Source organism: Hyla sarda, chromosome 8 (genome assembly GCF_029499605.1).
Source record: "Hyla sarda isolate aHylSar1 chromosome 8, aHylSar1.hap1, whole genome shotgun sequence".
Lineage (NCBI taxonomy): Eukaryota > Metazoa > Chordata > Amphibia > Anura > Hylidae > Hyla > Hyla sarda.
The window spans coordinates 62,312,755-62,340,472 of NC_079196.1; the positions used below are offsets into that span (position 1 = coordinate 62,312,755).

Genomic DNA, 27,718 nt, shown 5'->3' on the forward strand with positions numbered 1-27,718 from the left:
CTATTGGCGTAGAGCACCACCCACAGGAGAGCATACACCTGCTACACCAAGTTATATATTAAGAGGATTTAAGTTGACAGGTATATAGGGAGGTGCCGGATCTGTTTGTTCTTTTGTGATTGCATCTTTTTTTTTCTTTTGCTTCATGGTTTCATTTGTATAAACATGAATTTGACTAATTTGTGGATACCTTCTACTTTCAAGAATAGATTGTATGATGCACTGTAGTATTTTAGTTTTTTACATTTTCAGATTTTGTTAAAATAACTGTCCAATTGTACAAAAATTGAAACTCAGGCAACCAAGAATCTGTTAGGGGTAGTTGGTGCTGCTAAATTTTAAGGCAGAAGTACCTGTAGCACACTCATATTGCTTAAAGGGGTACTCCGCTGCTCAGCATTTGGAACAAACTGTTCCAAATGCTGGAGTTTGCGCCGGGAGCTCGTGACATCATTGCCCCGCCCCCTCATGATGTCATGCCCCGCCCTCTCACTGCAAGTCTATGGGAGGGGGCGTGATGGATGCCACGCCCCCTCCCATAGACTTGCATTGAGGGGGTGGGGCGTGACATGAGTGGGCAGGGCTTTGATGTCACGAGCTCCCGGCTCCAATGTTTGAAACAGTTTGTTCCAAACGCTGAGCAGCAGAGTACCCCTTTAATAGTTTTTCCTCTGCTTTGCTCATACAGCAGAAGTTTCCCAATGGGAAACGAGGATTTGATTTCTGGCATAAGACTGTACATCTTCAATCTTATGTTGGAATCCAACAGTAAAAGCTTATAAGTCAATAGGGACTTTCAGCACCTTTTTCAGTGGCAAACCGCTGCCAAAATAAAGTGTAGATTTAGCCTAATTTCATCTCCACTTACCAGGAAGCAAAAAGGGCATGGCTGTGTGAACATACTCGTGTTACTACTATCTACAATCAGGGCTACCATCAGAGTAGTGTCGAAGGTACAGCCATCAGGGACATGACTATGAAGAGGTCTCGTCTGTCAATTTCCCATTTGGAAGAATCAGAAACAATGTTTTTTTGCTAAACATTATATACTGAAATGAAGAAATTATCAAAAAAATTATACAGTTTCCTTTTAAGCCCAATAGATCTGTATACATCCAAATGCACTGAGCTTCCACAAGTGGTGACTTTTAAAGGGGTACTCCTGTGGGAAAAAAAAAACACATTTTTTTTAAATCAACTGCTGCCAGAAGGTTTAACAGATTTGTAAATTAGGCTGGGTTCACACCACGTTTTGTTAAATACGGCTCCCAAAATTCAGACGATCGACCACGTTTTTGCCTGCGGTCGGGAAACCGCATACGGCCGAAAACGAAGCCGACAGGAGGCTGCGGTTCACTTCGGTCGGCTCATAGACATACATTAAATACGGTTCCCGAATACGGCTGAGTGCGGGTGCCGCGATTAAGCCCCGCCCTCCTCCCAACCGTATACGGGAGCCGTATTTAACAAAACGTGGTGTGAACCCAGCCTTACTTCTATTAAAAAATCTTAATCCTCCCAGTACTTTTTAGAGGCTATATACTACAGAAGAAATGCTTTTCTTTATGGATTTCCCTGATGTCATGACCACAGTGCTCTCTGCTGACCTCTGCTGTCCATTTTTGGAACTGTCCAGAGCAGGAAAAAATCCCTATAGCAAACATATGCTGCTCTGGACAGTTCCTAAAATGCACAGCAGAGGTCAGCAGAGAGCACTGTAGTCGTGACATCAGAGAAATCAAAAAAGAAAGGCTTCTGCTCAGTTCACACTTCAGAAATTCCATAGTAGAACTTCCAACAAGGAATTTGATTGCACCAAAATATGAAACATGTTAATTCTTTCAGCAGAAACACTCCTAAAAGCCCAAAAGTCAAATTTTAGGGCTTTATTTCTGCGGCAAATTGCGTGCAAAATTAGGGTCGATTCTGAGCAGTGTGGATCCACTGCATCAAAACGGCTGTAGAATAGGCAGCACAACCTCCTTTCAATCTAATCTACTAGATACAATATATAAATTTAAGTGTCTGGGTAACACAATCCACCTATCGCATTTATAGTAGATATCACCGCCTGCATGTTTGCTGCTTTACAGACGCAGCAGAGGCCAATATAAATTAAGTGCAGTCCAGTGTTGTGCAGTATTGCTTACATCATCTTAAGTTACAGATCATCGGAATTGCTGAGATCCTGTAATTCACGCTACAAATCTGGTAAATCATATAGAACTGTTTTCTCAGCAATAAATCAGGAGTTTCAAGCACTCAGCGTCTTTCAATTGTTAACCCTTTTAATGCTGCTAGTAGCCAATATCATAGAGATTTTAGGATAGATTTTTTCATTATAAAGTGCAAACAGAATGAAATCTATTTGATATTGAGGATCTAAGCCTAAAAGACAATTGGCTTATTTGAATAAATTCAAGTACATGGACTGGACTCTCTGCTCGAGGCGGACAGCTTTTTTTTTTTTAGTGAAGTTGCTGATCCATATAACATATATTATATAGCAATTGTTATTTCCATTTATACTGCAACTGAAGCATTTCAACATTGATGGCCTTTATTGATAGGTAATGGGACTTTTTGAAAACTGAATGGAGCAGAAGTCACATTAGGGAGTGAACGGAGTGTTGTGCGAACATGGGCACTACCATTCCATTTACTTGAGGGGCCTTTATTTGACTTTTTGGAAATGTATCTCCAAGTCTCAGGTTGTGCTCCTTGCCACTCCATTTACTCGGGAGGCAAGGGATCTCCTTTCTCATCACTGGTAGGGGTCTCAACAGTCAGACGCCCACTAATCAATTGATTATCACCTGCCCTGTTATGAATGACTAAAAGACCACAACGTCCAAAACGCGTCAGTCTTTTTTCAGTGCATGAATTTACCTTGTACTATAGAGATTTTAAGGATGTTTGCATAAAGTTTAATGTTATTACTACACATCACTTAGTTTTGGCTGATACCTACTACTTAATGCATCCTGTGATGAAGGATAACCCTTTAATTACAGTGACATCAGCATACCCCTATGTCGTACACATATTATATTGCTGCTGATGCTAGAGCCTTTAATTTTCTTTCTCCATCATCCTCTTTATTTTGGCAAATGGCTTTTTCAGTTTAAGTAAACTATTTGCCATGTGGATAATGGCAGCAGAATGCAGCAATACTCCCCAATGCAGATTTTCAATTACCGTGATCATTTGCCAATGATGGAATTTTATAGCGAGCTACTGGCAGGACTTTGTTTGGCAGACAGAAACCGGCAGCAGTGGACTGCTTTCTATTACTCAGCTTTTTATTGTTTGCTGAGGTTGTCCCATGGTAATGCTATAGTGATCACCAGCTCAGGCTGCATTTTCTGATGTGGGCGGCCATTAATCTAAATGCTTCCATTATCCGTTTGTTAGGACCGTTCTTGCCTTTTAGTGCAATGTATGGGGAAAACGTCTGCTCACATTCCTTTCAGTTTGTTGAAATACTGTAAAAGTTGCACATATAGTTAAAATCAAATTATCCTTTTCCCTCTCTTTGGAAGAAGCCCAGGCAACACCTCCTAATACCCTCTGAGAAGAAAGTGAATTACTGTGCATGCAATCATCATTGCTTCAGGTGATGTCCTGACTGGGGAGAGGCTTCCTCCCAGGCAAAGTTCTGCCACGCTTGGGCTTTACCTCAGAGTTCTACCCAGCAAGGCTTTACTTCAAAATTTTTCCTAGTTAGGGCTTTACCTCAGAAATCTTCCCAGCTTGGGCTTAACCTCAGAATTCTGCCCAGTTTGGGCTTTGCTTCAGAATTCTGCCTAGATAGGGGTTTACCTCAGAAACCTGCCCAGCAAGGGCATTACCAAAAAAATCTGCCCAGCTAGGACTTTACCTCAGAATTCTGCCTAGATAGGGCTTTACCTCAGAAACCTGCCCAGCAAGGGCATTACCAAAGAAATCTGCCCAGCTAGGACTTTACCTCAGAATTCTGCCTAGATAGGGCTTTACCTCAGAAACCTGCCCAGCAAGGGCATTACCAAAGAAATCTGCCCAGCTAGGACTTTACCTCAGAATTCTGCCCAGCTATCTCTTTATCTCAAAAGTCTGCATAGCTAGGGCTTTACCTCAGAATTCTGCCCAGCTAGGGCTTTTACCTCAGAATATTTAGACCGCTTCAGATATAGATGTTTTCCTAGGTGCGGTGGCAAATTATGTGGATTTCTTTTAGATAGTTGCACCGAAAGTTTCCCAAATGACTACAAAAGTAAATAAGGCTGGGTTCATACAGAATTATTGCAGTATGTCCCAGCTATTTATTTTAGCAATGTCCATGATTTTCAGAGATCCAGCAGGGTAATAACTCATGATTTTGAAGCTTGTTTCAGAAGTTTTCAGAGGCTTTTTATTTTCATTACTTCATTTAAAATCTTCTTACAAAGTGGAACAAAGCTGAAAAATGGACAAATAGGAGCTAGGATCTTCTCTCTGCTCGACACCTTGTACGCGACGGCGTTTCGGGGGCCTGCCCCCTTAGTCATGCCATACCAGGTGTGAAGAGGGGAAGGATTATATAGGAATCTGCGATATACACCCGTTCACATTAGTGAGTTGACAATCAGAAAAAACGCATGCAAAACACTCTACAGTATTTTAGAGACAAATTCACATTAACTAAGGTGCTATCATGTTATAAAAATACTTTAAAACTAAATATCTCATTCAAACCATATGGAAAAGCACTATCCAATTCAGTAATCCAAAAACATTCTCTTTGTAATAGGGCGTCTTTTGTTGAGATTCTCGTTTGCCTGTATGGGAATTTCTTAAAGTATTAGCCATTTAAATGTTGTGATAGAATGGTCATATTCACGAAAATGTCTAGCGACCGTACTCTCTCCAAAACACACTGTCTCCTCCCTTTTTTCAGAACTCAAACATTTTCTAACAACAGATTTGTGTTCAGTTAATCTGGTTTTAATCATCCTGGCTTTTGACCAACATATGTGAGCCCACAGGGACATTTGAGCATGTATATTACATTCCTTGAAGTACAAGTATAGAAACCTTTATGTGAAATACAAAAACCCTTAGATGGATTTTTCTCCCTTGATTATGCCACTACAGTGGCCACAATTTAGGCAGGGATAGGTACCTTTTCTTCTACTGGCCAGAAATGTCTGGCGACTACTTTTCCTCGTTGCTACGTCTCTTTTTATAAGTTTTTCTCCGATTGACTGGCCTTTTTTATAAGCAAACATAGGGAGTTCTTTAAATATTTTACCATAATTTTTATCTGTCTGCGATGTATGCCAGTTCTTCAAGATGGCATTTTTTTTACCACACATGCTCGCTTGTCGTACGTGCCCAGATACATCACTCGGTCCTGCTTATTTTTTATTTTAGGTTCAACAGGTTTCTTTAGTAATTATTTTCTATTTAACATTTGAATCTTCTCTCCCTCTTTTCTAACTTGTTTGGCATCATAACCCTTTTGAACAAATTTCTGTATTAATTTCTCTTGGCTAGCTTTATACTCCTGATCAGAACCAGTAATACAACGGGCTCTAATAAATTGACTATGAGGTAGTCCTTTGAATGTGGTCGGTGCATGAAAACTTTTTTTATGCAAAGTGTTATTGACATCAGTCGGCTTAACATACATTGCTGTGTGAAACCCCTCAGACGTACTTCTGACTTCTACATCCAAAAAATGGATGCTGTCACAATTATAATTTAAAGTAAATTTTTATAGTTTTATGGCATTTATTCAAATTTTCAACAAATTTTAACAAAGATTGTTCATCACCTTTCCATGTCATGAACACCTCATCCAGATAATCGTGCATGTCGCGTTCAAATTTCTGCAATTTATTTTGTAGTAGAGTTGTTGCCAAACAAGTTAGACAAGAGCGAGAGAAGATTCAAATGTTAAATAGAAAATAACCTGTTTAACCTAAAATAAAAAATAAGCAGGACCGCGTGATGTATCTGGGCACGTACGACAAGCGAGCATGTGTGGTATAAAAATGCCATTATTGCAGACAGATAAAAATAATGGTAAAAAAAAAAGGCCAGTCAATCAGAGAAAAACTTATAAAAGCGACGTAGTAGTCGTCAGACATTTCTGGCCAGTAGAAGAAAAGGTACCTATCCCTGCCTAACACTGCACACACTGATCTCTTATGCTGATCCTTGCAAAGCCATAGCTTTGCATGGATCTGTGAGATAGGGGCTCGATTGCTCAAGCCTGTAGCTCAGGCTTGGAGCAATCAAACGGCGATCGGAAGCCAATGTCATTTTGTAAATTTTGGGGCTTCCGATTCTACGCAGTGCTTTTTTTTTGGTAAAAAGAACACCTTATCTGTATTCTGTAGGTCCATACGGTTAAAATTATACCCTACTTATATAGGTTGGATATTGTCGTACTTAGGAAAAAAAAATCATAACTACATGCAGGAAAGTTCTATGTTAAAAATTCTCATCTTCTAACCCCTATAACTTTTTATTCATTTTTTCATGATATAAAAAGTGACAAAAAATACGCTATTATGGACTTTGGAATGTTTTTGCGCGTACGCCATTGTCCGTGTGGTTTAATTGACGATATATTTTTATAGTTCGGACATTTCCGCACGCGGCGATACCACATATGTTTATTTTTATTTACACGGTTTTGTTTTTTTATGGGAAAAGGGGGGGGATTCAAACTTTTATTAGGGAAGAGGTTTTATCGCAATTTTATCACGATGTCCCGATCAGCCCGACTGAGCTGCCGGGAAGCATTTACTTTCATTTTCAAAGGGTTAATAGCACGCGGCACAACGATCGGTCCCCCACGCTATTAGCCCAGGGTCCTGGCTATCATTAGCAGCTGGGACTGGCCCAGTGTGATGTGGGGTCACGGCGTGACTGCGTTTAAAACACCGGGACAGGGCAAGGGGTGTACAGGTACGCCCTTCGTCCTGAAGGAGTTAAACAGCATCTGAGACTGAGTGACAAATTTACACCACAAAAACAGGGTAAAAGTAATGATAAATTCCCCCCAATGTCCTTTGCAAGTTATACACCTGGCTTCTATGGTAAAATTATGACCAGCATGGTGGTGTCCATCACTCCGGATATAGAGTGATGTATATAGTAGATCTATATAACTCAGGATATAGATATACTATATACAATTACCGAATATCATTTATCTTCATTCCGTCTCCTCCTCATATAGATGTATGACCTATGAGGTGTGCAGGGAAGATGTGATAAAAAGACCTTTATCTCCCAGGCGCTCTGATTTTAAAGAAGTGATCTGATTGGTCGGCAACTGCACCACTCTTCCTCTGCACAGGTTTTGATAAATCTCCCCCTTTGTCCACAGGATCAACAGAGGTAAAAGTTATATGCCATAAAACCACTACCAGATGGGAATAAGCCTGTTTTTAATGTATGATAGTTTAAGTATGAAAGATAAAAATTCTATAATTGGCAGCACAAAGTTAAATAAAATGGTATACAAGAAAAGCAGTGTCTGTAGGGTTATATTCCATTGATTAATAAAACATCTAAAGTACCTTCTACAATATTGAACGATGCACCGTATTCTTTAAGCCTGGGAAATGTAATGATTATATGTCAAACAAACCATCACCACATAATCCACAGTAAAGCATCATACTAAAGCCTGAAAATTGTATTAGATAATGTTATACTACCCAGCTGTTGGTTATTATTATAGTAGCTTGTAGGATGTGTGTGTTTTTTGTGTTGTATTAACAACAACAACAACAACAACAAAAAAATAAGAAAATGTCTTTTTATAATGGACAGCCATAAATTATATTTGTAGATAATTTACTTAGCCATGGGAGGAATATAAATGTCTGAGGTGTAATAAACACATTATGACTCACCAGATTATCTACTGTGGTGGCTTTATATATATCCTCAAATTGTAATAAAAAGGACAAATGACTCAAACATCTTTTAATAGTTGTGACCTCAGTATGATTCACTGGACCCTAAACACACAAGCTGTACATGTCTAGTAAGCCATGATGTCCATGTAATGTTTTTAAGTTGGACTGTTGTTATTTGTGGATCTGTCTATGTATGTATGTATGTGTATATATATATATATATATATATATATATATATATATATATATATATATATATAAACTAAATGTGTGTGTATATATATATATTATATATACACACTGTAGTCCCTCAACATACAATGTTAATTGGTTCCAAATGGACCATCGTTTGTTGAAATCATCGTATGTTGAGGGATTCATACCATGGATTATACTCACTTGTCCCTACCGCTCCAGCCCATCTGTTCGCCACTCTTCTGCTGCCGTACCATTATGTCGCTGCTGCTTTCCGTCGCCATCATCACACCTATTGGACGACAAGGCAACGTGAGCGGCAACGTGATGACATTGACAGAGAGCGACTCCGCAGGGCAACGGCAGCAGAGGGGCGGCTGGGACATGTAAGTATAAATCAGTGGGGCACATGGGCACATTAAACGTCTATCCGGCAACAGCTGAAGCAGTCAGCGCTGCCGGATAGCCGTTTTTGCGATGGCCCCAACACACAGAAGCATCGTATGTTGATGCTGCCTTCAACATACAATGTTGAAATGATCGTGTGTTGGGGGACTACTGTGTGTGTGTGTGTGTGTATGTGTATGTCAGTGTATGTATGTGTGTGTATGTATATATATATATATATATATAATTGCACTGATGTGTGAATGTAACACACTAAATATTTTTCATGTGTTGGCTCACTCAAAAATGATATTGCCCTGACGAATGTCATAATCTTAACAAAATATTTATTTGCATAACTTTAGAAAATATAAACTCGTCCGTCACCAAAAGTGCTTAAGTGCATGTTGATACACAGTTGCTATACGTTACTGCAGATCGGGAAACTTAGAACTGCAACAAATTCAAAAGTCTTATGGAGGGTATAGCCTTATACAGTTCACAGATAAATTCTAGCGTATTACACCATGAGCAAGTTTCACATAACAATCGCTGTAGTGTGTATAATGTCCATCTGGGTACTGACTCCTTAGCTGCCTAATGCGTGCACGAATCCGGCAAGAAACCGCACAAAGTATATGGAAAAAATACTCTCTATCAGGTAGCTAGGATAACTGTTCCGTGCATATACCGGTAGTTCACTTCACTTCATTATGTGATGAATAATAACAAATAAGATATATACAGTAGTAAAGTGAGAATAAATCAACTGTATCAATTCTATTTTGGTTACTTACAGTTGCGAGAAAAAGTATGTGAATCCTTTTGGAATTATATAGATTTCTGCACAAATTTGTCATAAAATCTGATCTTCATCTAATTCACAAAAATAGACAATCACTGTCTGCTTAAACTAATAACATATAAAGAATTAAATGGTATCATGTTTTTATTGAACACACCATGTAAACATTCACAGTGCAGGTGGAAAAAGTATGTGAACCCTTGGATTTATTAACTGGTGTCCTTTATGGCCCACTGGGTGAATGTGTTTCCTGCACAGCCACAACAGCAACTTGGACAGTTCACACCACTTCCACCTCCACGCTCTCAGGCCGTTGGTCCTATGACAGTGTGCGACTCTGCCTCCTCATCCTCCACCGTGTCCTCAACCTCCACTGCACGGACAAGTCTCAGTGCCCCTCCAGCATACCATCTTTGCAGGGCACAGCGGTGTCACGCTGTTCTTCACATGGTTTGCTTGGTGAATGGAGTTACACAGGGGAGGAACTGCTAAAAATGATTCATCAAGAAATCTCCACGAAAACTGGCATTAAGAACCATGGTGACTGGCAACAGGAAGAACATCTGAAAGACAAGAAAGCCTGAGGCATGCGCCCTGCATGGCACATGTGTGCAATCTGGTTGTCAAGCGTTTCCTGAAGTGCCCCCCCCCCCCCCCCCCCCCCCATCTGCAAGACATCCTAATAATGGGAAGGAAACTTTGCATGCACTTCAGCCACTTGTACACCACAAAGCACACCCTCCTTGAGCTGCAGCTTCAGAACGGTATTCCTCAACATAGTCTGATATGCGACGTTTCCACATGTTGGAATTCCACCCTCCATATGTCTGACTGATTATACGAACAGAGAAAAGCCATCACTGATTTCTTGATAATCCAAGTGGATAGGGGGACTCCCCTGTGTAACTCCAATGTAAACCAGTGGCAGCTCATAAGTGATACCTGCTGTTTGCTCAGGCACTTTAAGGAAGCCACCTTATAAGTCAGTCACCAGGATTACGGGATGAACAACGTCATTCCACTGCTTCATTTACTACAATATGTGTTGGAAATGGAAGATGGTTAGGGCACTGGGGAAGTGGCGCCTACATCTCATGGCCACATGAGCCCTGTGGGGGCTTGAACTGGAGGAGGAGGGGGAGGGGCACAGTGGAGCACAGTTTAGATTTTGCGAGATGTGCGGTTTTTCTAGTCATCTGACAGGAGAGGAGGAGCAGAATCAGCCAAAGGTGCTAGAGGGTTATGAAGAAGGAGAGACAGAGGACCCAGACACACCGTGGAGGTATGCAGTGTAGATGGAGGCAGGGAGTCCCTCCGAGTCACTTGCACAAATGGCACGATGCATGCTCACTTGCTTGCGTAGTGAGGGTCGAATTGTCACCATTCGGCAGCTGGATGACTTCTGGCTCTCCACCTTATTGGACCCCTGCTACGGGCACAAAATGGGAGCCTTTTTTACACCCACTGAGAGGGAGGACAAACTGACCTACTACTGAAACATCCTACATAGTCAGTTGGCTGATGCCTATCGGCGCCATCGTCCATCCTCTCACAGGTCTGACTTTGGGTCCATCTGCGCTCACCTTCCACTGCCATGGCTGCTGGGGAGGGGTGGGGTGGCAGGACCAGCTCAATCAGCAGCAGCCTGTGTCTACAGTGGTGGATGGGTAGCTTTCTAAACCCGCATAGTGAAGCATCTCATCAGCAGCAGGTAGACCTGGAGCAAGACCTGAACCAGCAGGTGGTGGCTTACCTTGACATGACCATGCCAACACACCTTGAAGATCCGCGGGACTTCTGGGCAGCCAAACTTGATTTGTGGCCACAATTAGCAGAGTTTGCCCTGTCCAGCCAGTAGTGTGCCATCAGAGCAGGTGTTCAGTGGGGGGGGGGGGGGGGCATAGTACACCGAAGAAGAACTCGTCTGTCCACGAAAAATGTGGAGAGACTGACCTTTGTGAAGATGAATCAGGCATGGATCAGCCAGGATTTCTACCCACCAATGCCTGATGCATCAGAGTAGATTGACCATGGTGCCACACCAACACTTCACAAATATGGATAGTGCAAAACATTTTTAAGGTGCTGCTCCCCAGTTACAGACATTCCTCTGCATCAGACCACAAGTAAGTATTGAGGATATGCGTTAACTAAAACTTAAATATTTTTAATGTAAAACATATGTACCCTAAAATTTTTTGAAATCAAGAAAAAGGAAAGGTGTGCAAAAACACCATGTGCCACCTACACCACCAAGTATTGATGTGATGCAAAGACCTCTAAAAGGTGGAAGGGAACAACGTATGGTCCATTGTAACCGGTGGGGGTAAAAGCTTCCCCTGTAAGGCCCTACTCTCGCATTATTAATTCCCTTCTTGGCAAGTGTTACCCGCCCTAAAAAGGGCGGCCCCACACAAGAACCTCTCCCTATTTCTACCTACAAACACTGCCATTTCCCAGGATTTTTTGGTGGAAATAGGGAGAGTTTCCTGTGTGCGGTTTCCCTCTTTAGGGCGAGTAACACTTGCCAAGAAGGGAATTAATAATGCGAGAGTAGGGCCTTTCAGGGAAGTTTTTACCCTCACCTGTTAAAATGGACCATATGTTGTTTCCTTCCACCTTTTTAGACTTCTTTGCATCACATCAATACTTGATGGTGTAGGTGACACATGGTGTTTTTTGCACACCTTTCCTTTGTTTGATAAAAACATTTTTTGGGGTAGATAACTTTTAATGATATTCTTAGGATAAAATCTAAGTTTTATATAATGCATATCTTCAATACTTACTTGTGCACACCAACACTTTTACAAAAGAGTCAGTTTTCTTCTGCCTACCTGTCCCAGCTATTATTCTGATCCTGACATCCACCTGATGCCGCACATCTGATGCCAAGTTCTCCTTTTTTCATCTATTTGAAATCTCATGCTGCCGCCACCTCCAAGCTGTGTCATTCAGCCACTATATGGTCTCCTCATGCTGCTGCCTCCTCTAGGCTGTGTCACTGTACCGCCATGTGGTCTCCTCGTGCTGCTGGTACATTAAATAAAACTTTGTAGGTTCATCTATTTGAAATCTTCAATTTAAATGTTCAAAAATATCTTTAATCTTTTCAATTGTGAGGCCCTATGGTCTGTTGCCACCTCCAGGCTGGGTCATTCAGCCACTATATGGTCTCCTTATGCTTCCACCACCTCCACGCTGTGTCATTCAGCCACTATATGGTCTCCTCATGCTGCCAACACCTCCATGCTGTGTCATTCAGACACTATATGGTCTCGTTATACTGATGTCACCTCCAGGCTCTGTCATTGTGCCGCTCTGCAACAGTGATTCTAATAGCAAATCCTATAATCTGTATGTCATACTGAATAACAGTATTATTTCACTAACCCAGCACACACCCTATGCGTGTTACAGCTAGGCACGTTGTTTTACACCTCTATTGATGCTGTCTGTAGGCCAGAAATAGCCATTTTTAATACAGATTAGCAGCAAATAAATTTGGACTGAACTGAATTTTTTCGGAAAATTTCAGGGAATCGCCCGAATCAAATTTTTCTAAAATTCACTGATCTCTACTGATGTTGCATAATCTTGCATAATGAGTTTTCCTAATTTCCTAGCAGGCCGCCTTAGTAATGCCAGTGATTTCTATTACAAGACCTATCAGTAATGATTTAACCTGAGTTATTTATATAGGCTTTATTCCAGACCCATGTACCGTTGCATCTTCACCTCATGTTGTGTACATCAGTAACATTTGTCTGCAACCTTGAAAGGGGATGATGGTGCATATATTTAGTCATGGACATTCTGTTCTTTCTAAATCGACATTCTAGACATTTTGACATTTCGACATTTCTTAAGATTGTCTCTGTCCATTATTTCTGACACGTCAGGGGGGTTCTAAAGCGTGTGTGTTTTTATTACAAAGTTGAATGTGTGATATAAATGGCATGTTCTCTTTATACTGCAGATTAGTACAAATACAGAGATACCAAATTAGTATAGTTTTTGTTATGTTTTATAACATCAACATTTTTTTGAAACTTCATAATAAACTATTATTTTCCGTTACCACTGGTTTATTATTATTTTTTTTTTTTTTGGGGGGGGGGGGGAAATCTGTAGTTTTTATTGGTATCATTTTGGTGTAGATGGGAGTTTTTTTTGTAACGTTTATCCATTTTTGAAGCTAGTTGACCAAAGACAGCATTTCTGGTATTGTGTATATGTTTTTTTGTGGTAATGAGTTTGACATTAATTAATGCAGAAATACAAATTTATGTTTAGATATTTAGCTTGTTTTATAGTATAATGAATATGCAAAGGTGGAGGGAATTTCATTTTTAATATTTGTTTTATTGTACAAGGAGTACTAACATTGCAACTCTAAAAGCCTTTACTTGGTCCTTTGCTTCAAAGTCAACCACCCTGTAGTCTGTGATTATGTTACAGGGGCACAGATTTAATGATGGGGGACCCTGTCACACAGCAAAGATGTTGTAGTTGCTTTTGACTGCAGCATCTATGTGGCTGAAGGCAAAATTGTGCAGCCATTGGACAGTGCGTGTGGGTGTGGTTTCACCTGCACACAGTGATTACAACTTGGCACCCACCCCCTCTCATCTCCGGTCTGCATACTTCCAAGATGTACCCAGGGGAAAAAGTGGAGTATAAGGGAGAAGAACATGTAATACCTTTTTATCCTCCCTGGACAACCCCATTAAATGGCTAGAGTTGTCTCTGATCTCGGGCATTTTGGGCTGATGTTTGCTGCATAAAACAGCTGCCACCTGCCATGTATGTAGCTAAACTCCTGAGGTCACTTCATATGTCTTGCCTGACAATTTGACCTACGTGTACGTGAAATGTCAGAAAGGGGTTAACGTTTGGTCTACTTATTCCAATTTAACCAATTTTGTGTCACGTATGGACAGGGAAGAGTGAAGCCCTAAAATCACCTGCTTCCACTTGTCTTGCCTACTTGTATACCCGCCCTAGGCGATGGGTCCACAATCACGGTGACAGTCCCTGCCTGAATATGTGCAGGGAATCAAGCGTCAACAAAATAAACTAGAATACAGATGGAGGTTGGGACACTGTATGGAATCAAACACACTAACAGAAATAACTAAACAAACGCACACAATAAGTCACAGTCCAGAGAGCAGAGCCAATAGGTAAAATATGCCAGAAATTCAAGATACAATGCAAACACTAGCTAGGCAAGGTATGAGAGCAGACTGCCAGCTTAAATAGGCCCATACCAGGTGCTCTCAACAAGGTCAGCTGACCAGTCCATGCAGCTGGGCGTAGCCTAAACCAAAACAAAGAGAACTGTCTGAACCGTTTAACCCCATGGGTTCTGACAGTACTCCCCCCCCCTTTTAGGAATGGCCACTGGACCCTTCAATTTGGGTCTGGGTTTGTCCGGGTGAGAGTTGTGAAATCTTTTTACCAAAGTGGAAGCATGAATGGAAAAGGCTGGAACCCACGACCTCTCCTCCCAACCATACCCTTTCCAGTGAACCAGAAATTTTAATTTTATCAGAATTTTGCCCCCGATGACTGTCCAATATTTTGGAGACCTCATACTCCAGTTCTCCATCAGTTTCAACTTGAGAAGGAGGAATCGAGACTGGAGACTGTGTAGGAACATACAATTTTAATAAAGAACAAATTGACATAACCTAAATTATCTCATAAGGCCCAATGAACCGAGAAGCCAACTTTTTAGATGGAACGTAAATTTTTTGTCGATAACCACACTTTATCACCTACTTTAAATTTAATGCCACAAGTACATCTCTTGTTGGCAAATTTACTTTGTATTTCTTGGGCATTTCTCAGGTTCTTCTGAACCTGGGCCCAAACTTTGCACAGCTTACTCATGGTAGTCTTGACTTCAGGATTATCATTAACAGTATTGGTACAGGAAGAAAACAGTGAATGAAATCCATATACACAAAAGAATGGTGACATTCCAGTAGAAGAATTCTCTTGATTATTCAAGGCAAACTCAGCAAGAGACAGAAAAGATACCCATTCATCCTGTCTATCTGCTACGTAACATCTAAGGTACTGTTTAAAATTTTGATTGATTCTTTCTGTTTTACCGTTAGATTGAGAATGAAAAGCGGATAAAATAGACAATTCAACATCCAACTGTTTACAAAAAGCTTGCCAAAATTTTGAAACAAATTGTACCCCTCGATCAGACACAATATTTTCCGGAACCCCATGGTACCTAACGTGTCTTTAAAATAAATCAGCAAGATCTTACGCCGAAGGGAGATTTTTCTGAGGCACGAGATGACACTGTTTTCTGAACCTGCCCACCACCACCCATAGAACGGAAATTCCCTCAGACGGAGGTAGATCAGTCATAAAATCCATAGAAATATGAGTCCAGGGCTTTTTGGGAATGGACAATGGACACAACTCTCCTGCGGGACGTGTCCGAGGAGTTTTGCTCTAGCACAAATTTCACAAGAAGCAACAAAACCCTCCACATACCTGTTGAGTGTTGGCCACCAGAACTTCCTTTTGAAGCAATTTATTTGTACCCCAAATTCCTGGATGATCTGCTAATGGGGAACAATGACACTCTTCAACAATTCGGAGGCGAAACTGACTAGGTTCAAAGATCTTGCCTCTAGGAGTTTCTGGAGGAACCAAGCCTTGATTGTTCAATATCTCAGAAGTTAAATCTGAGGACACTGCAGAAATAACCACACCTTCTGGGAGAATAGTCTCTGGATTAGAATCATTAGGCTGAGAAGCACTGAAACTCGGACATAAGGCATCAGCCTTGACATTCTTCGTACCCGGACGGTAAGTTATAACAAAATTAAACCGAGTAAAAAACAAGGCCCAACGGGCTTGACAAGGATTGATATGTTTGGCAGATTCTAGGAAGGTTACATTTTTGTGGTCAGTGATTACTGTAACCTGATGAACTGCCCCTCAAGAAAATGTCTCCTCCTCAAAAGCCCACTTGATTGCCAAAAGTTCTCGATTACCTACATCATAGTTTAGTTCAGTGGCGGGAAAGGATGTAACTTAGTCAAAGAAGCAGTTCCCTGCTACCAAACTGCTCCAGCACCAACTTCAGAAGCATCAACTTCCACCATAAAAGGTTTGGTCTAATCTGTTTGAACTTATATCGGAGCAAAGATGAAGCATTCCTTGAGATGTTCAAAAGCTGCCTCCGTAGACCAGTTAAAGGGGTACTCCGGTGCTTAGACATCTTATCCCCTACCCAAAGGATAGGGGATAAGATGCCTGACCGCGGGAGTCCCGCTGCTGGGGACCCCCGTGATCTTGCACGTGGCACCCCGTTTGCAATAAGTCCCCGGAGCATGTCTCGCCGCGTGCAAGATCACGGGGGTCCCCAGCGGCGGGACTCCCGCAGTCAGGCATCTTATCCCCTATCCTTTGGATAGGGGATAAGGTGTCTAAGCACCGGAGTACCCCTTTAACCAGATCTGCCCCTTTTTGCGAGTTAAATCAATCAATAATTTTGGGACGATAGAAATTTTTTAAATACATTTTCTGTAGTAGTTCGCAAAGCCCAAATAATTTATTTGCACAAAAGATTAAAAGTTGCAATTTTTTTTTAGCAAGATTTTTGTTTCACAGTGTTTTTCTGGGTTGGGGAAAAGAGTAATTTTCTGTTCCACAATCTTGTTGTATATGTTGTTTTTAGAATAAATTCCTGGGATTTTAGACTACATTGCTGAGCTTGAGTTTGTTTTATTTTTGAAGTCCACAAAAAATTATATACAGCAGCAGTCCCTTAAGGAACATGTATGGCCTGGCAAAATGATATACAATAAGTGTTTGTTCATGTCAGATTAACCTGACCAGTACCTTGGATGAATCCTTGGATGGATGCACCTGGTTCTTAAAGACTAGATTATAGGCCCTTTAGCTGCTCCTGAACAAGTGTTAGGAAAAATGTTGAAAGGGCTGCTATGTTTCAGGGCTCGTTCACACGGCCGTTGTGCTCTGGTAAATGAAGCTCCGTTAGTAATTCTGTCAAAAGGACGGGAGTTCAGCAGAGAGAAAAAAATAGCGCATGTCCTATTTTTTTCACAGATTTCCTGTAAAATACTAGATTCCCTACAGATCATATTCAAGTTAGAGACCCCACAGGAGAAGTTGTGCTCCAACCTGTTCTGGATCCTTACGGTGCAAAAAAACTAACACAAAAAAAAACCACAATGGCATTCTGAACATAGCCTTCTGTTCTAGGCGTCAGTAGTCATCCTAGTGATTTTAGTACTTACCTGATAGAACTGGGTATTTCCTGTTGGATTTTGTTCTCTAAACTACACATCCCAAAGTTTTGTGCTTGAAAGTTTGAGATCACTTTCCTTCCTCCCACACATCAGCCACCCCACCCATTAAACAGTGTTTTCTAACCAGGAGGGCTACAACTGTTGAAAATTGAAGCAGGACAGGCTCCCTCTGATCACCAGACATGAGTAATTTTGTATGCTGTTAAAAATAAATATTGGGGCGATAATCACAGAAGAATTATGAGAAAACCGTCACACACAAGTACAGACACTAAATTATAAACTTCACTAACTTTATATCCCCTGTAGCATAGTCAAATAAAAAAATATCCTGGAATAATGCTTTAACATCTATTCTAGGAGATAAATTGGATGTTATGTTTTTTAATCCTAAATCTTTACTCGCCCCAAGATAATGCAATTAAGATTGTCTGTCTAATATATTCTATGCGATGTGTACTAGAGCACTAAGTAAAGAATACATCTGGGCAATAACATTCATGGTTCTTTTTGTAACAGGAAGGAGACAGCTGGGAAATCATTGAGGGACTGAAGATAGGACAGTCAAGTATCCAGAAGCCTGAAAAACATGAAGGATTCATGTTAAAGAAAAGAAAATGGCCACTGAAAGGCTGGCATAAAGTAAGTGCCAATACCTATTGTATGAACCTATTGTATGAATCATTGCAGTATTACTAATGCCATAATTTGCAGAGACCATATATATATATATATATATATATATATATATGGTGCGGCAGGTCTATGAAGCGAGCTCAGGAGCTGAGCTTGCATTATATCCCGCCACCAGCGACCTGGCTTGATGCCCAGCATTGGAAAATGTTTTCTTTGAAATCAACTGGTACCAGAAAGATAAACGGATTTGCAAATTACTTCTATTAAAAAATCCCAATCCTTACTGTACTTATTAGCTGCTGTATAATACACAGGAAGTTCTTTTCTTTTTGAATTTCCTTTCTGTCTAACCACAGTGCTCTCTGCTGACACCTCTGTCCACGTAAGGAACTGTCCAGAGCAAAAGAGGTTTGCTATGGGGATTTGCTCCTGCTCTGGACAGTTCCTGACATGTACAGAGGTGTCAGCAGAGAGCACTGTGGTCAGACAGAAAGGAAATTCAAAAAGAAAAGAACTTCCTCTGAATTATACAGCAGCTGATAAGTACTGGAAGGATTGGGATTTTTTTTTATAGAAGTAATTTACAAATCTGTTTAACTTTCTGGCACCAGTTGATTTAAAAACATTTTTTTCCAGTGGAGTACCTCTTTAACCCTTTAGACGCCATGATCAAAGTTGATCGCAGCATCTAAAATGCTGAAAATATACTGCCGGTAGCTCAGCGGAGCTAATCAGGATCATTGTGGGAAAATCGCAATGTCCCAATCAGCTGAGAAGATCAGCCCTTAACTGCCTCTTCGCCGTCCGATCGGTTCTCCAAGTCTCCAATCAGCCATGGCAGACTGGAGTAATGGAGTGCCAATAACACTGATCAATGCTATGCTATGGCATAGCATTGAACAGTGTATGCAGTCTAATGCTTGCATGTAATAGTCTCCTATGGGGACTAAAAAAATAGTGTAAAAAAAAAAAAAAAAATTTATAAATGTGATTAAACGCCTTCCCTAATAAAAGTTTGAATCTCCCTCCTTTTCCCATAAAAAAAATGTAAACAAAAATAAACATATTTTGTATCACCATGTGCGTAAATGTCCAAACTATAAAAATATAAGGTTAATTAAACCGTACGGTCAATGGTGTTTACGTAAAAAAGTACCAAAGTCTAGAAGTGTGTATTTTTGGTCACTTTTTATACCCTAAAATTTTTTATAAAAAGTCCCATCAAAACAAAAAATGGTACCAATAAAAACTTTTAGTTTAGCAGCCATAGTGGTTAGAATTGTTCATCACATGAAGCCAATGTACTGTATTGGCAACAAAGTAAATACAAAGGGGGAGATTTATCAAAACCTGTGCAAAGGAAAAGTTGTCCAGTTGCCCATAGCAACCAATCAGATCGCTTCTATCATTTTGCAGAGGCCTTGTTAAAAATGAAAGAAGCAAGCTGATTGGTTGCTATGGGCAACTGGGCAACTTTTCCTTTGCACAGGTTTTGATAAATCTCCCCCTAAGTGTCTGTTAAATGTAGCAGATGAGATGAGCGATACAGTTATAACTTCCACTTTACTTCAAAGAGAGCCGTTTAGTGTAAACCGTATTGTACGGCAGCTGACCTTCTCCGGAGCGGCAGACTCCTGGAGACTGTAATGAATCAGCGCCCGCACGGACTAGAACGAGGGCAACCACCAACCTGGCATGGGTGTAGGGGTTCCTCCGGGAAGGCGTTTGTGAAGGTACGTTGGTCCCAAATGAATAGATGTCCTCTGTAATGCAGAGAGCCGGCATACAATATGAAGCGGTGGGTGAATGAAGTTTTGCTGGGCACTATTCGCCCGTCGGCCTAAGGATCAGCAATCAGCTGTAAGCCGGCGTCCTCGTGGTGTGAATAGCGCGCTATTCAATAGTGGGCCACGGGTCTGGGTACTGCAGCGCTGGCAAGGCGGTATCGGCTGACTTAGTGGCTGATATAAGCAAAAGATGGTTGTGGCAATACTTAAAGATTGAGGCTAACCTCAATCTTTAGCTAGCTAGCCTCAATCTTTGGTCGTTGGCTGCTATCTGATACAAAATATTTTATGAACATTTACATAATTATTTTTATAAGAAGGTTGGCAATCTATAATTTTTTATTTAATTTATTTTTAATAAGCACATTTTTTTCTAATACCTGGGCAAGGGCCCTGCCCAGGTGTTTTAATATAATTTTTACTCAATAAATGCACATTATTGTTTAAGTTATATGTTGCAGGTATTTTTTATTATTACAATAATCAAGGTAGGATTACTTTAGTCATTATTAGTTTCATTTCCATTTATCTCTTATTTTTATTTGTGATCTACCATCTGTCAATTTTTCTATATCTTTTATCTCCATCTTTTTGCTTCTTCCTTTTATTTGATACATGTACGTGGTGCATTACAAATGGGAAAAGCCAAAGCACTGCTCTAGAGCAAAACATATAGCAAGCCTGAAACAAAGCACACCTGTCCAGATTAAGATATGTACACTTTGGGGGAAATGTAATTTAGAACAGTCCTTTCCTACATTGTGCACTGTTGTGTGGACTGTGTATACATTGGTTGCTTTTATTAAGGGTTATTCCAGGCATAGCAATTTTTTAATTAGTTCTGAGTGCTATAAAAATGAATGCATACTCACCTTCCCTATTCCATGCAACTGCTGTTCCAATGGTGCCGGGTCCTTACAGCTTGTTGCTTTTTCTGCTTTGTTTTGTTAATGCAGGAAATACCCTCTCAATCACTTTACAGTAACAGTATCAGGCTTTATGCATTGGCATGGTCTTTCCATAAATTACATTGCTTTTCTTCCTCACTTCAAGGACGTAAATTGATTTTTATCCCTTTGGGAAAGGGATCGGTGTAATTGCATTCTCTGTATAGTGCAGAACATGTCTTATTGACTCCTATAAAAAGGGCACAGTGTAGGATATATAGTATCTTTACATACCACCTAACGTAACTACATTTTCACTACAACTGAAATAATGGACATTCTTTTTACTTAAATTCACTTGCAATGATCGTCTGTGGGTATTCTAGATGTATACAGAACTGCCTTATACTGTCTTTTTATCTTTCCAATTTCCTTCCTTTACACTATTTATTTTTTATTACAGAGATTTTTCGTCTTAGAAAATGGTATATTGAAGTATTCCAAATCGCCGATTGATGTAAGTACTTTAGATTATACTTAATACTGAATACATGGTATTTTCTTAAAACTAGTTTAACTCTTTGGTATCATTGAAATGTCCAAGATGAAGATGGGTTAGCAATAGGCAGGAAACTAAATCTACTTAAAAAATAAATAAATAAAAAAAAAACGCTTTGAAGGTGAAGATCTGTGAACAGAAATTTTGCAGACTATTTTATCTGCTTTAGGGAAAGTCTGGCTAATCCCTCCATCGTGCAGGGAATTGCGTTGTGTCCTGGCTTTGCTCATAGCATCTGTGAAGTACTAATGTAAATTTCTATACATACAAATCCTCTTAAAGGCTATGGATACCTTTGGCATGAAAAAATGATCTGTACATATGCTGGCAGTTACCCTGGGTTATCAGACTTGCACTAAGTTTGACTCTGCAATCGTTATGTATTGATTCAGTTTCAGACCTCTGATATGTGGCCTTTACATAGTTTAGATTCTTACCATGTGGATGCTGGATGTAAGGCCTGTACATGTGTGTTCAGGAGCCTACAGTTTAATTTCTACACTTTAACACAGCCCATATGATCCCCCCCCTGCCCCCCTGCAAACTGCTTTGTATGCTTTGCTTCCTATCTACAGCCAGTGTGATCTGAATTCCTTGAAAACCTGGATTAAAGGGGTCTTCCAGGCCAAAACTTTTTTTATAGATATCAACTGGCTCCGGAAAGTTAAACAGATTTGTAAATTACTTCTATTAAAAAAAATCTTAATCCTTCCAATAGTTATTAGCTTCTGAAGTTGAGTTGTTATTTTCTGTCGAACTGCTCTCTGATGACTCCCGTCCTGGGAGCTGTGCAGCTCCTATGGGGATATTTTCCCATCATGCACAGCTCCCGGGACGTGACATCATCATTGAGCAGTTAGACAGAAAACTCCAGAAGCTAATAACTATTGGAAGGATACAATACAGAAATTTAGGTGCACTACTGTGGTAGATGTATACAATGACATTGGCTATCTCTCAACACTGATGTTAAAATTGAGACATTCGCCAGTGTATCCTTATATGAAGGACACACCAGAGCCCGCACACCAACGCCAAGGTTTCTCAAATGGCGCGGGACCTAACGCTAACCTACCTGTGCATGAAGAGCAAAAAAGTGCCACAATAGAATCCTACACCAGATAGACGGTGTGGATGTGTAACAATTAGAATAATACAATACAGGAATATGGGTGCACTACTGTGGTAGATGTATACAATGACATTGGCTATCCCTCAACACTGATTGGAAGGATTAAGATTTTTTAATAGAAGTAATTTACAAATCTGTTTAACTTTCTGGAGCCAGTTGATATGTATAAAAAAAGGTTTTGCCTGGAATACCCCTTTAATTCCTCTCTCTCCTCTCTGATCTATCATATTCATTCTCCTTCCTTGCAATATCTAACACTGAGAGAACATGGGGTGTAGTGGTGATAGCCCTCAGAAACAAAACATGAATTATAAAGTAATCTAAAAGTCCCATCTACGATACTGCTACCAATAAAAAGCTACAGTGTTCATACAAAAGATGAGGCCTCACACAGGTGTGTAGATAAAAAAATAAAATAAAAAAGGGGTCAAAATATGGAATTTTTTTAAAACAATGTTATTATTTTGTTTAAGTAGAAGAGAAACTAAACAAAATTTTCAAGACCAAAGAGAAAAATAATAAAGTACAATGTAATAATAAAAAAAAGTACAATTCAATAATTAAAAATGCATTTAAAAGGTATCCATATCCTTAGGGGTACTCCTGTGGAAATATTTTTTTTTTAAATAAACTGGTGCCAGAAAATTAAACAGACTTGTAAATTACTTCTATTTAAAAATCTTAATCCTTCCAGTACTTATCAGCTGCTGTATACTAGAGGAAGTTATTTTCTTTTTGAATTTATTTTCTGTCTAACCACAGTGCTCTCTGCTGACACCTCTGTCCATGTTAGGAACTGTCCAGAGCAGGAGAAGATTCCCAAAGCAAGATTAAGGATTAAGATTTTTAAATAGAAGTAATTTACACATATCCTTAACTCTCTGGCACTAGTTGATAAAAAAAAAAAAAAGTTTCACAGGAGTACCCCCTTCAACAAGGACCGTTCAGCTTTCCTGGCATGTTTCTTTTAGTATGTCCTTGCATTTCCTGTGAGATAATACTAGAGCCCTTGTTCTTCAATTCCGTGATGTACTGTAATGTTTACACTTTGTTATAGATCTGTTGTATAATAAATGTTTGGTATTCACACAATGACCTGTAATATTTATTTTTTTAGACTCAGAAAGGGAAAGTACATGGAAGTATTGATGTTGGGTTGTCTGTTATGTCCATTAAGAAAAAGGCACGGAGGATAGATTTGGACACTGAAGAGAACATTTATCATCTTAAGGTTTGTTTACATTTGTCAGGATCCGGGTACTGAGAGGATACTGGTGGTGGATCCTCTGTGTCAGTGGGGTGATGACGTGGGCCGTACCAGGGGAACAGAGTCTAAGGGGTTACTGGTATTCAGTAAAGCGGGATGGACTTGCTGCGGCAGGTAACCCCCAGGTCGTTCCACCCGATGGCGACTCAACCCCGACTGACTGCTGAGATAGGCGCGGTACAAGGGATTAGGCAAGAGCAAGGTCGGACGTAGCAGAAGGTCAGGGCAGGCAGCAAGGATCGTAGTCAGGGGCAACGGCAGAAGGTCTGGAACACTGGCTTGGGACATACAAGGAACGCTTTCACTGGCACAATGGCAACAAGATCCGGCAATACAGGGAAGGGGAAGTGAGGTAATATAGACCAGTGCACAGGTGAATTTACTAATTTGGGCCAGGCGCCAATCAGCGGCGCACGGGCCCTTTAAATCGCAGAGAACCGACGCGCGCGCGCCCTAGGGAGCAGGGCCGCGCGCGCCGGGACTGGACAGACGGAGGACGGGTCTGGTAAGCAGGCTGGAATGCGAACCGCGGATCGCATCCTTGTTAGAGACACTATCGCAGCGCTCCCGGTCAGCGGGTCTGACCGGGACACTGCGAGCAGGTAAACGCTGCGAGCGCTCTGGGGAGGAGCGGGGACCCGGAGCGCTCGGCGTAACAACATTGACTTGACTATAATCCATATGGGTTCTCTAGGAGTATACACATATAATAATAAAATAAACTGAGCACTAGACATATCATAATCTTCTAATATACCGTCTGTTACAATGAATACAGGTTCTGATTGAGGGGAGAACCCGAAATCCTATGACCAAATTGTAAAACTCAGATTGGGCCCCACTCTCCACTAAACATTGCTTAATGTATTATACTTTTATTTAAGAAAATCACTACGCTTTTTAGGTTTACAAATTTTGTTCCATTTAATTTCATAGTAGTATGACTAAGGCGGCTACGCCCGCCGAAACGCGTCACTCCTTGGTCCGTGCATGCTGTGTTCTATGTTCCTGTCGATGACCATTCAATAAAGCAGTGTTCTTATTCCGTGACAACGGTGCTGGACATTCCTTTTGTTTATTTAATTTCATAATATGTCACTATAGAAGAGATCAGTTTTTATGATTTAGTTAATAATATTCGATCTACTTGCAGTCACCACAAGGGGGAGCTAAATATGAAGAGCTTCATAAAGCTAGTATTTAACTCATTGGGAGCTGTAGAACATTTATAATATTCCCCCAGGAAGAACAGGGAAAAAGTCAATCTGTCTGGCTCACCCATCCCAGGTCCCGTAGTAGTAGCTTGCCCTGCCCTATGGTAGGTATAGCATCGGTAAAAACAACTGGACAGGTTGAGGATGCAGCATATATTTATATTTGATTGTCCTATTCTGCAGAACACCTACTTATACAATTAAATCTCCTGAAAAGACATGTGAACAATTTTCCTCCCATTATAGTCCATGGAAACTGCACCACTTTAAGCAGGGTTCCCTCTGGCCAAAGACCACTTTTTTGAACAAATGCTGTATATCAGCTGGTATTCCTCTGAAAAAGAACACATTGGACTTGGGGATCAGGAATGAGACAGAGAGCCATGCATGGGGCCTGGAATGACATTGGGAGCAGGGAATAAAATAGGAAACCTTATTGGGGACCAGAAATTGAATGGGAGCTAGGCTAGGGACTAGAAAAAGGAGAGGTCATATTGTTGGCTTGGAATTAGGTGAGCCATGCTTTGGACTAGAAATGATTTAGGGACAAGAAATAAGATGGGGACCCATGCTGTGAACTAAGAATAACATAGGAAGCTGTGACAGGGTTCACCACGTAAGGATTGTCACACAATCAACAGAGCAGGAGATGGGAGAACAGCACCAGGTTTATTGGCAGAGATCACAAAACAAATCACAATCCACATGATGAGGGGTGATCCGGAGTCTGGGCAAACAATGGGCAACAGAAGGGCACAGTCACTGGGCAGGAACAAACTGCAGATCCCGGGATTCAGCTCTGGGTCCAACACTCCACACGCCAATGTATTGTTCACAGTCCACAGATAACAGCTCTAGTGATACCTCAAGTCTCCTGGGAGGTCCGGTCCTCAAATCCGCTCCTCAGTTCACAGGGGTCCACAGATAAGTCCACAGATAAGTCCAACGCGATTCCTTGTTCCAGAGGGCGGCCTCAGCCACGGCTCCTCTATCCCAGCAATCCTCCAGATTCTGGGGCACAATCTACAGGGCAGGTTGTACTGGCAGCAACTCTTACCCCAGAGATCAACACAGCAACTCCATCAGATGACTTCTCAGCTATCTGGGTACTACAGGTCCCAGCAGGCTCTGTACTAGCATCAGCTCCTGTCTCTGGGACATCACACACTACACCCAGAGTCCCCCACCCAGCTCCTCTTATCTACCCAGATTCCTGTAGGGGGGAGGGAAGGCATCTCCAGCGTCTCCATTGTGTCTGCCCCAGACCTGAGGTGGGCACCAGGAATAATTTGCATTCCTTTGGTCAATATCCCCCCATCTTCCTGTGTCCATCCAGCCCCACCCAGACCAGACATACACAGCAGGATCAATCCACATTCCTCTGCTCAGCATCTTCCTGTGTCCATCTTATGTCCAGTTATATCCACCATGACAGAAGCCATGCTGGGAACAATAATAAGATGGGGAAACTGGGGACCAGGAATGAAACTGGGAACCATGCTATAGACTAGGAATGATATGGGGGAGTCTCATGGTGGCCTGGTGGCCAGGAATGAGGTATTAAGCCAGACTGGTGACCAAGAATAAGATCTGTAGCTTTGCTGGGGACCATAAATAAGATGGCGAGTGATGCTGCAGACATGGTGTTTTAAGACTGCCATTTCATATGCCAGCCTAAATCCTACTTAGAGTTGTTAACCCCTTAACGACGCAGGACGTATATTTACGTCCTGCGCCGGCTCCCGCGATATGAAGCGGGATCGCGCCGCGATCCTGGATCATATCGCGTCGGTCCCGGCGCTCATCAACGGCCGGGACCCGCGGCTAATACCACACATCGCCGATCGCGGCGATGTGCGGTATTAACCCTTTAGAAGCGGCGGTCAAAGCTGACCGCCGCTTCTAAAGTGAAACTGAAAGTGACCAGGCTGCTCAGTCGGGCTGTTCGGGACCGCCGCAGTGAAATCGCGGCGTCCCGAACAGCTGACCGGACACCGGGAGGGCCCTTACCTGCCTCCTCGGTGTCCGATGGACGAATGACTGCTCCGTGCCTGAGATCCAGGCAGGAGCAGTCAAGCGCCGATAATGCTGATCACAGGCGTGTTAATACACGCCAGTGATCAGCATAGGAGATCAGTGTGTGCAGTGTTATAGGTCCCTATGGGACCTATAACACTGCAAAAAAAATGTTAAAAAAAGTGTTAATAAAGGTCATTTAACCCCTTCCCTAATAAAAGTTTGAATCACCCCCCTTTTCCCATAAAATAAATAAAACAGTGTAAAAAAAATAAAAATAAACATATGTGGTATCGCCGCGTGCGTAAATGTCCGAACTATAAAAATATATCATTAATTAAACTGCACGGTCAATGGCGTACGCGCAAAAAAATTCGAAAGTCCAAAAAAGCGTATTTTGGTCACTTTTTATACCATTAAAAAAATGAATAAAAAGTGATCAAAAAGTCCGATCAAAACAAAAATCATACCGATAAAAACTTCAGATCACGGCACAAAAAATGAGTCCTCATACCGCCCTGTACATGGAAAAATAAAAAAGTTATAGGGGTCAGAAGATGACCTTTTTAAACGTATAAATTTTCCTGCATGTAGTTATGATTTTTTCCAGAAGTGCGACAAAATCA

At 41.1% G+C, this 27,718-nt stretch overlaps 1 protein-coding gene across 1 annotated transcript in view; it reads left to right on the forward strand.

The window, feature by feature from the left end:
* OSBPL6 (oxysterol binding protein like 6) overlaps positions 1-27,718 on the forward strand; it is a 282,887-nt gene that overhangs the window by 127,805 nt on the left and 127,364 nt on the right. Inside the window, 3 exon segments of the mRNA XM_056536461.1 lie at positions 18,114-18,236; positions 21,368-21,421; positions 23,713-23,826. Coding sequence (XP_056392436.1) covers positions 18,114-18,236; positions 21,368-21,421; positions 23,713-23,826 — 291 coding nt within the window.